Source organism: Leucopleurus acutus (assembly GCF_964270905.1).
Source record: "Leucopleurus acutus genome assembly, chromosome: 1".
Taxonomy (NCBI): Eukaryota; Metazoa; Chordata; class Mammalia; order Artiodactyla; family Delphinidae; genus Leucopleurus; species Leucopleurus acutus.
The window spans coordinates 1867722-1878979 of NC_139142.1; the positions used below are offsets into that span (position 1 = coordinate 1867722).

Consider the following 11258-nt stretch of genomic DNA (forward strand, 5'->3'; position numbering starts at 1 on the left):
ATGAGTTATTTGTCACCAAAAGAACTTTATCACATAAGACCTGTGATCACATTTGAGAATGCTTTTCTTTGCTCTTTGAGGACTCCAACCCTGCAACTACAGAGGGGCTGTTCCTAGCTTGGAAGTCATATCAGAAAAACCCTGCATTCACTCAGGCCCTGAACCTCCTGGAATCTCCTCCAGGGTGCTGCCCTAACCCCAGACGGGAGATCTTGGTCTGCAGGGAAGGTTCCAGCACTCCTGGGTGCTCAGATTCTGCTGCCTGTGGGAGGGATTTGGGCTTGTTAATCCTTCCAATCTGACATTGTGCCCTCAGGACAGCCAGGGGACCCTGACATTCCCAGGCCAAAGTGCATCCTTGTCTGACCAGTCCACCCTCATGGCAGCTGCTGGCTTTGTCAGCCATGGGATTAATAGCCCTCCTCGATTCCCACAGTGGCTCAGCATTCCTGGCAGCAGGATACAAATGTAATTCCATTCCTGCAGCTTGTGAAGACTCAGTTCTCCAGGGTTCAGTTTGTAGGTAAGTACTGCCACCTCCTCCAGCCTCATCCCACACACTGCACTCAACTAAAGAGAGTAGCTTCTACTTTCCAGACATGCTCCCCTACTTCTTCCTCCGGGGTAAATTCCTGCTTCTCCTTTGAAATGCTACCTCTTCTCTTAAGACATTCCTCAAAGTCCCCAATCATTTCCTCCCTCCTCCGAAGTTCCACCCCTCTGTCCTGTGTCTGCTTTGGTCTGCGAGCTCCTTTAAGGTGGGGCAAGGCTGAAGCAAGTGAGAGATGCGGGCCAGGGGTACAGATGGGGTGCATGAGGTTGGCACCCTGCCTCAGATTCTGTCTGGAGCTTCACCCAAGTCAAGCCTGGACCCTGAGAGCTGCTACCTGGCCCTCCCTCCAACAACCACCCTAAGGACCAAAAAGTTACTCCTTATCCTTGCCCTAGGTGCTTCCCAGTTTACAGGACCTGAGAACTGTAGGGTGGGACAAAGTGGAAGCTTACACAGCAAAAGCCATGGGGTCTGGGCTGTATGCGGGTGTGCTGTGGAACCTTCAGCCAGTCTCCTCCTCCTCAGGACTTGTTCCTTCCTTGTGAAGTACATGTTACCTAATGTTTATGTCACCGACCTTACTGGGTACTTTGGAAGGATTCCTTCCCTGGATGTTAGAGGACCACTGGGACCAGACTCAACCCAGCCTCATACACTGGCCCTGCACCTGTCAATCCTTATCTCAGGCTGGGCTGGCTTCTTGTTCATGCTGCTATTTACATTATGTTGTGGGGCCATGGCCTGCCCTCAGCCTCTGCTCTAGACTGGTCTGAACATCACTGCACATTAAGGGCTGCTTGAGGTAAAAACTGTAATACCCTGAAACTGCTCCAGCCAAAAATAACAGCCCTTTCAACTACCCACTGCTCTCAATCTGCTGTAACCCCTGTTCTGAATGTCTGCAGGTACCGGCATGAGCTCTTCTTCCCTTTTCTCTTCCACACAGGGCAGTTTTCCCTAGCTGCCCCACTCAGGCATTACCTCTCCTGCTTGCTGTATTCTAATTGCTGTACACAGGCATTACCATCCCCATTAGACACAGAAAGATGGGCTTCTAGTTTTACAGAGGGCCTGCCAAAACCTAGATGACTCCAGAGCCCAGGTGAATATGCCCCATAAACTCAGAACGCATAACCGAATACTAGTCATTGAGAACAATGTACAAGTCCTGGTTTGGGTTCTGAGGAAAGAACCTCTCCGTGTTATTTCCATATGCTAGTACATAGGAATGGTTCAATTTTCCGGCTGTGAAGAACTAGCAATCTTTCTGAAGACCTTTGTTGGGCTAGGGCTGGAATATAGAACCCTGAGGCAGGTGGCCACAATGCCTGAGCTCCCAACCTCCTACAAAGGCTCAAAGGGACAAATTCTGGAGACTGTGCACAGGTCAGACACAACAACTTTGGCAAGTCTTATGGAGTGTCATTCTTGGAGGAATAAAGATCTATACAGAGTACTGGGGACAGAGAAGATATAAACATGACTGTCCATTCAGGAAAGACAGGACACAAACCACATGATAGTTGGAGAGGGCAGAGATTCAAGTGCAATACTGTTCCTGGTACCGAGAGCGCTTTGAAGCTTTGGAGTGGTCAGATAGGCTGGAATCTGAAAAACCATCAAAACTGACAATACAGGACTTGGGCAAAATTTTTGCATTTTAGGGTTACTCTTAATACTGGCCTGTGAAGCTGTAGCAATTCATTAGATGAACACCCATTCTCTCTCAAACCTTTAGGAGCCCAAATAGTACCTTTCAAGTTCATTAACCTCATAGCTTTAGAAACATTCCTTTGTTAACTAAGGCTAAATGCTATAGCCAGTTATTTAACTATATACCAGACACACCTCAAGTCCCTCATCAACACCCAGGCAAGATTTTAAGAAACCAGATGAAAGCAGACCTTTTTGGTTTGTAATCAACTTGAGTTACAGAATACAAACACGAGATCTAAGGAAAGCCACTGTAATGAGCAACATCTGTTTTTGAGTAGGGGGCAACTGCAGAAGGAAACATCCAACACAAATCTGAAGCAACAGCTACAAAAAGGGGGAGATTTCAATGCTTCAATTTTAAAAACAAAAATTTAGGTTAATATTAAAGCAGAGACAAAAAATAATTTTAACGTTGTTTTAATCACGTAACATAGCTGTTTCAAACAGGAAGTTTTAAGACAGTTGAATACAGCAAAGTGAAAGATCACTCTATTAGGATAGCTGCTATGAATAAACTCCTTACTCTGTGGATGTGAATTCCACTGAAAGTTTGGCACTAGACTGAAGAGTGGTCTAAGCCAAAATTTTCTCTTTAGTGTTTAGAAGCCTTGTAAGTTTTCCTTCAGATTTAAGGGGGTGGGGGAGGAAGAAAAAGGGGAAAAAAAACCTCTATAACAGAACCTCATTAGCTTGATAATGGGTATGCTGAATGCAACTTGATCCCCCCAGAACAATTCCAGATAATGGCAAAAATTTAAAACCTAGGTGAGACATGAATTTGCAAAAACTTCTTCTCTTTGGTGCGACAAAGCACATTCCCCTCCAGGTAGGTATATGGCTCTCCTTCAACCTCATCAAAATCTATCAAGAAAGGCAGCTGGAGACCAATTTGTACCTCTCCAGTAAGACTGCCAGGGTTTAATTTCTTAAAATACCAAGCTAACAAGGTTTTATTATACCAAATGTTCATATAATTTCAATGTGAAAAAAACTTACATACATTTGTTAAGGTCTCATTGTAATCTGTGAGATGGATCACAAACAAAAGAGGTGAATGATATAAGCCAGTGCTCTCCACGCATTTTGATTCCCAGTGTACTTTTTGTGTAAATTTGCATCCTCAAGATGATTTCTCAGATGTAGTCATAAGCCCTTCTATCAAGTGAGTTTACATCAGCAAATTGGGCAAGCAAATCACAAGAAGTTATTTCCAAACCTAAAGCCCAGGATGGGCTGGGTCAGGTCCTAGTCACCTGCTTTCAGTTGCCATCATCACAGACTTCCTGGGTATCTCACACTATTCATTGTGAAAATAAAAAACACCCCAAGTCTTACACCAAAATATAGGCTCTTAGAAGTATGCTTTTAGCTTTTTTTAAAAATAAGACATTTTGGGGGGTGGGGGGAATCTGAGATATAGTTAACACTTGTTTTGGCAAGATAGCAACAAAAACCAATAAAGTATAAGCTATGCATCCAAATGCAGAAGTCATCAAAGAACCAGTTTATCAGGGGAAAAATCCACACTGAACAAAAGATACAGTATGTCTAAATATTTTGAAATTGTAATTTGAATCAAGAGTAAAATTGATTGAAAAATTTTGCTCAGTTTTTGCTAGAGATTAAGTGTACCTTTTCCTGCTTCCCCCAAATAAAATCGTAGAGCTTACTTATCACTCCCCAAAGTTTCAGTTTTCTCTCAATATAAAGCAAGAGCTACATACACATAATAAAATGTTTATGTTAATGTAGTAATTCCCCTGGCTTATCCAACGTGCAATGCACATGACTTCAAAGACTACAATTTGGGGCAAGCATAGAAAAAATGAAAAAAAAAAATACACAATTCAAGTTTCAAAACCTGTTCTTAAAATTATTTAGGGGACACCCAGGTCATTTTAACATCTCAGTAAGTTAAAGGTGTTGCACTGTCATTTGATTATCAGTCCACCTTGGCATGGGAAGAATGTACATTACCAGATGCCAATCTGAGGGACTAGAAATAAGACTTAAAAGTACTAACAGGCTCCAATAATCCTATCAGATTAGATGATGGTGCAACATTTTTTAAAGGAGCCAATTATTTCAGCTTACTTAAGTCATTCAGAGCCAAAAATCTGAAGAACGACCAAAATCAAATCTTTATTTTTATAACTGTATAAATGTGACCCAAATGTGTCCACCACTAAATTTTCAAAAAGAAACATGCTGTAAATAAGCAAACTACATCTGCTCACTGATATGTGTATGGACTCCCTAGATGTCTTGTTGGGTTTAAATACAGACCACTCACAGCAATACATTTTTAGTAGAAAGTGTAGCATGACGTTAAGCCATTTTAGCTTTTGCACATACATGTTGCACTTCTGGCTGATGATGCAGAAAGATTCTCAGCATTACACTGTTAAGCTGGGCTGCACCCACCCCTTTAAATGGCATCAATATCAATGTCATCGTCCTTGTTGTCAGACTTTACAGCTTCAACTTTCGGTACACTGGCAGTCTTTGAATACACCACCTGATAAAATGAAGATTTTTGATTGTAAACCTTTATCCCAGTAAACCCTTGTAAAATAAAACCACTAAGAAGTCAATGGTCAACAAAGGACAAAAACGACCTAGAGAAAGCCATTATTCTTCATGAAAATTTGTGTGTATGTAGAAAGTAAGTTAACCCTCCGCAGCCTAACAGTACCTTATTTTTATGGACGATCAACCCTATACTTAACGTTAAATAAACTCTCCCTTTGGAAATTCAGACAATGTTTATTTGGAATCAATGCCTGGGGGTAGGAGAGATTTCCAGCACCTTTTCTATTAATGTGATTACTTTCCAAATTAAGAGGCTGTATTACCCAATACTGGCATTTTATAATTCTCAAACACCCACCACTAACACTGTATTTAACGATTTCCCCAGCGTTTACCTCAATGTTCTCATCTTCATCATCATCTTCACCACCGGAAGATTCTTCCTCTGCTTCCTTCAACCATTTTATAAAAGGTTCCGCTTTGACACGAATCTCTTTGGCAAGTTCTTTTGAGACATATTTCTTAGAGGCCTAAAAAGTGTTCAGTATAATTTTCTTAGTTCAAGGAATTTAAAATAACGCGAGTCATTTATATAATTGCCCAAATACATCTCTTTGAGGGGACTGGGCCACATCCTAATCTTGACCCCTCAGCAGAATAAATGTATTCAGCACAAGGTTTTCTAGAAACCTTACTAGAAAGCTACCATGATGAGAACCACCCTACAAGTTATACCAGTCAAGCATGTACAGACTAGATATTAGTAGTTAACGACTTCTTCCAAAAAAGCCCCAATACTTCTAATCTTAAAGAGCCATTTAAATATTCCCCACCTTTTCTGACCAGCTAATGATGACTTCTTCCTCCAAAAGGTCTGCATCATACATCTCCTTCAAGATATGTGGAATCTTGGAGATGAGCTGAGCTTGATGCATTGCTACCACACACTCCAAGCCATGAAGAAGGTACCGTTGAGCTTTTTTGTTGTTGTGACAAAACTGCAAATAAGTATCTCAGCATTAACAAGCTTTCTTAGATGTTTTAAGTTGACAATTCTAATATATGTTCTAAATAAACTTATTGCCTTAGAAATTGTTCTTTGAAGCCATGGCCCTACAGCAGTCATTCAGAGAGATCAATGCTTAAAGATCTCTAATTTACTTTACGTATAAGGGACTACATGCACCAATTTCCAGGTACTCCCATTCCTGTTAACGTAGGTCAATTATCTCCATTTTCAGGATGACAGTACAAATAAACGAGGTTAAATCAGTATTTCCAAGGTCACACAGCTGTAAAATCTTATGAATCTAGAATGATTCGCTTACTCGTAAGAAATGGCGCCTGTATTTCTTAATTTGCTCTCTAATTTTCTCATTAAAAAGAACTTCAGTCAAAACAAGAGGGCCCATGGCTTTTACATCCAGTCTTTCTGCTTCAGCTACAATTTCTTTGTCAGATGAGTCAATAACACCCTCTTCTTTCTTTTTCTGCAAATAAAAGGAAGCAATTCAGTGAGATGGAAGCACATTTTGCTCTAGAGATACCATAGTCCCTGCTCTTACGAACTCTTCCCCTACCTAATTCAAGAAGGTTCTAGGAATTCTAAATACACACCTGCCGAAGACAATGCCTGGAACCACCCTCAAAAAAATTTCTGAACAAATAGAAGTAGTAAAGGTGAGACTTGTATTTGAGTATTTCAAAAGGAAGCATGGAAAAAACACAACAAACTACTTGCCAAGTACCCAGCTTAAAGTAATATCTAACAAAGCTCAGGGATGGGTAGAAGCTGATTTAGTATGATCACGGAATGTTTAACTGTTCTTGAAGCAAGCATTTCACCTTAACAAAATCAAACAGGATATTGACACGCTCTTCAACAGTCCTTTCCAAATCATCACTGAGGGTTAAAACTTTCGCATGGTCACTGATTTCGTCCATTCTTCGCCTTTGAGCTTCCTCTGTTGTATCCTCCCCCCAATCATCATCTTCCTCTTCTTCCTGTTTTTAAAAACAAAACTGCTTGGCCAAAAAAACGACCTTATAGGTAATAAAAAGAAATCCCAGATTTCTAGTCAACAACATCAACTTCCCACTAAACTTGTGTTCACATTAGTTTAGTCAACAAATAGCACCTGGAACCCAATATACTGATGTATTGTTCACTGAAGAGCAGTTCATTTCTGCTCACCTCAACCAAAGGTCACACTGTACACAATTTTAGTGCCCACCACACCCATCAACCTTGCACTGACCACAGCATGCGGAGGACTGATTTCACTGGGTGGTGGTGGTGGTGGTGGTGTCTCACTGCTGGACATGGAACCATTTTCCTTGTCTTTGCCCTTTCTATTTTTCTTTTCCTTCTCTTTCTTTCCTGTACCACTGTCACTATTCTCTACAGGGACAAAAAGGAAATGAAGTTTAGTACCGTAACTTATATTACACCTCATTGCCCATCGTGAACATTTAAAATCTTGCCCTTTTGCTTTGAAACCCTCCCCTCAGAAAACCACACACAGAATGCTACCTATAATTCTAAATGAATTCACAAATCAAATTCATCCACTATATTTCACAGGTAAGCAACTCAAGCTGAGAATGGAATGTCCCTACCTATCAGTGGTATTAACTATTGGGTAAAATTAAGACTGAATGGTAATACCTCAGAAGACCAGGTAATTAAAGTGGCACTCACGACCCTCTCCTTCCATCCGTCATGAACTTAAATAAGGGTATTTCTTAACCGCGCTTTAGCCAACAGCTGGAACACTGTTTAAGCCTATATAACGGCTCGTCTCACGGAGAAGAGAACACCGGAATAGGTTAGACTTTCTTGCTATAGCAAGCTCAAATTGTGTCAGAGTTTTGATCATCTGCCACAGAGTGTTGCTTGCATGCTCTAAAACCACTTTAGCTTAATGAACGAAGACCCACATTTACAAAAGTTTTCCAGAAATCGATCCTTTACTAAGATCCCATTACAATTCGCTTTACAGTATTTCATACATCCTAAGACAGGTCTTGAAAATCGAGAATGTGGTACAGTTTAATTGGCAGCCTGTACTTCACCTTTAACAATACATAACACAGTACATTTAACAAAAAAGTTCAAAATTCAGTAAAATATGACACAGTGACTAGAAATTTCTTAAACAGTTGACCTTTGGACAACACAGGTTTAAACCGCACAGGTCCATTTACATGGAGTTTTTTTTCCTCAATAAATACACACTACAGTTTCACACCACCCATGGTTGGTTGAACCTTGGATGTAGAAGGCTGACCCTATTGTTATAGCAAATTTTCACTTGTGCAGGTATTCAAAGGTCAACCTCACTCCAGTTTTACAGCAGTAAAGAAACTTCCATTGTTTCCAACTATCAGGTGCTTTATGCCAAGATTTTAGAAGTTATCATAAGCACTTACCAGGTGGGTTTTTGAGAATGAATGTGCAGAGTTTATGATGTGTGTCAAGCATGCCTCGATAGCCACAGGCTTTACAAGAATTACCTATTGTTTGTTTCTTTGGATTGACATGCTGCCAAAAAAGCAAAAGTAAGTTATGTCAACCATAATATGAGATGAAAATTCTGTGAGGAACAAAATATGGAAAGATCTAACCATCAAGAGGCATCTAAAACACAAATCTAATATCAAAATGATTTCTTTTTTTTTAAACATGAAATCAGTATGGAAATACCTGCAAAATCTGATGTTCGCTCTGCCTTCCCGGGAACATAATTTGCTGACATCACAGAAACAGATACAGTTTTTTCTTTTACTGACAAAAACCTCAAAGGCACTCACCAGATCCGTTTCAGGATTCTCACACTCAGGACAAAGAACAAATTTTTTAATGAATCCATCCAACATGTCTTGCAGCTTATTCGCCTCATGAGATCCATTGACAATGTAACGGTCATTCTTAACATCAAACTGGGTCTGTGCTCCCAGTTCACAACCAAAATATTTGGTGGGATCTATTTGGGGGAAGAAAATCTGTTCATTACAGTTAACTAAATTAATCTTTGGCTGCTCACCCTCATTTATACAAATATCACTCTGTATTTTTAAGTTGCTAGGTTCAAAAAATGTGTTGCCCGGACAGTTTTTTATACTAGTAACAACTAACACATCAATGAGTTTTAAGCCCAAATTTCCACTCGACCCAGAAGTTAACCAACATACAATTCAGGCAAGATTTTGCAGACCAGTAATTACCACGTTTGTGTCAATAAAATGCCTCTTTAGACTTCTTTCAAGAGGCATTACTTACACGTTGGAGGCCGATTAAGCGCTTTGGCTACGTCAACCATGTTGACTATAACTGTCTTGATTCCATTTCCTTTGCCCTCAACCTAAAGGAAGTAAGAAGTTTAATTTTGCGCGTCTACCCCGGGAGAAGCAATCTTCAATAATCTATGAAAGAAAACTTAGGACTTGCTACTAAAATGAAGATGGACATTACCTTGGCAATCAGACGGGGCATCTTGTAGCGATAGAACTGGTCTGACACGCTGCGGTTGACGTTGACAGACATTTTGGCTTATTAGTGGCTTTATCAATAAGATGAAGAGATCTTTGATTGCAACTTTTTGGTATCCTCTGTCTGGAGAAGAAGGGATGACATAAACGACTGCAAGAGTTCTCGGTCTCTGACATGAAAAATTTTTCGCCACTGAGGCTGTAAGCTTCTTGCTTGTATGCTATGTTTCCCCAATACAGGTACCAATGGCTGCGCAACAGCTCTGAAAGAGAGGAGAGAGAACAAACAAATCCCCCACGTTTAACGCGATCCCTGCATTAAGACACCTCCCTGTCCTTTCCGTTTAATCACACCTAAGGCTCCAACGTTAAAAGCATCTGTGCTACGCAAAAACCAGTTCTCAGACTCACGTAACACGGGACACCTGCAGCAACATAAAAGGCCTCCATCTGGACGCAGATGTGATTCTGGGAGCCACCAGACTAAAACGACAACCCACCACGGCGCTTCAGCTGCTCTGGGTTTTTATCCGACCAGTCACCACGTCAACGGTCGGCTTCGGCCGAGGAGCCGTGTTTTAACGACCGCCGAGGAACGAACACAGACAGGCATCTCCTCTCCCCAACCCAGTCCGCGTTGTCAACAAACTTGTGATACATCCCTCGACGACGAGAACCTGTGCAACTGTTCCTCACGGGCAAGCTGCGCCTTCGGCAGCCAGGGCTTACTCCAGAGCCACCCGCCCCCAACTACACCCACGGAACGCGGCCTCGCGGGACGCCGCGGAGCGTGCGCGGACGCCCGGCCCCGACCGTGACCCCCGTCCCTTCCTCTCCTCCACGCACACGCACCCGCAACCTTCGCTCCCGTCCCCGCGCCCGTCGTTCCCTCCAGGGCTGTCAGGGATGAACCGGAGGCCCCCGCGAGGCGGGAGCGGCGGAGGCGCAACGGCGCCCGCGGCAGCCCCGCCATGTGCGCCGCCCGGCGGGGGAAGCGAAACCGGCCGAGGGCCGCCGGCCCGGCCGCCCCCGCCCCGCCGCGGCGATGACTCAGGAATGCAGCAGTCAGGCCTGAGTCAGCCCCGCGCGGCGGCGGGCCCGCGCGGCGCGCGCCCGCGAGGCCGGGGTGGGGGACAGGCGGGGGCGGGGGGCGGCGTGAGGACAGGAGGGGACGCGGCGCCCGGCCCCGCCGCCCGCCCGCCCAAACTGCGCCACACACGCGCGCTCACACACTCCGGCGCGCGCGCGCGGGGCACGCGGCGCGCCGCCATCTTGTGCGGCCGCCATCTCCCCGCCGGCCCGCCGACTCACCGTTTTCGTCAAATAAAGACATAAACCCAACGCTGCTCGCCCGGGACTGGGATGAAGTGAGGCGCGCGCGAACCCGAGTCCGAGGAGCGGCGGCGGAGGCGGCGGAGGCAGCGCAGCGAGCAGCGGCCGGGCCAGGCGCCGCCGAGCAGCGGGGAGGGGCTGTCCCAGCGACGTCCGGGGTCCACACCCTTCAGCGCCCGGGGCCTGGCGACCTGGCGCGGAGAGAAGGCGCAGTGAGCCGCGGGCGTCGGGGAGCCTTCCCCGCCAGCCAGCGGCCCGCGGAGGTCGAGGGTGCGGGGAGAACGGGGGACCGGGCCTGGGGCTTCCGCCCCTCCACCGGACTCACCTCTGGAATGTTCTCGCTGTGACTGAACAACGCCGCCGCCGCGCTCAAGCTACCCTCGGCCCCAGCGCCCGCCCCCCGCGCCAGGCCGCACAGCCCATTGGCTGGCCGTCCACCCGAGCTCGCTCGTCATTGGCCAGCATTTCGCGTCAGTCGCGTCTTTCCCCGCCCCTTCTGCTTCCTGAGGCTCCGCTCGCCGCCTCGGCCCGCCTCCAGCCCTGCAACCCGGCTTCCTTCTCTCGCTTTCCCCTCCCCCGCTTTTCCCAGAGGCCTTCGCGGGCTCGCGAGAGTGGGCGGGCCGCGGCGGGGAAG

General features: G+C 44.9%; 1 protein-coding gene across 1 annotated transcript; it reads right to left on the minus strand.

Annotated features, from left to right (window-relative positions):
• Positions 1 to 4387: 4387 nt before the first annotated feature.
• On the minus strand, positions 4388 to 11044 carry EIF5 (eukaryotic translation initiation factor 5). The gene is made up of 12 exons (XM_082845795.1): positions 10950 to 11044; positions 10604 to 10815; positions 9276 to 9555; positions 9084 to 9165; positions 8615 to 8787; positions 8234 to 8345; positions 7060 to 7202; positions 6647 to 6805; positions 6130 to 6291; positions 5635 to 5799; positions 5197 to 5331; positions 4388 to 4787 (listed from the first exon to the last, which is right to left on the minus strand). The coding sequence occupies exons 3-12, from the start codon at positions 9345 to 9347 to the stop codon at positions 4698 to 4700; spliced, it is 1293 nt and encodes a 430-aa protein (XP_082701921.1). The 5' UTR covers positions 9348 to 9555; positions 10604 to 10815; positions 10950 to 11044; the 3' UTR covers positions 4388 to 4697.
• Between the last annotated feature and the right edge of the window lie 214 nt (positions 11045 to 11258).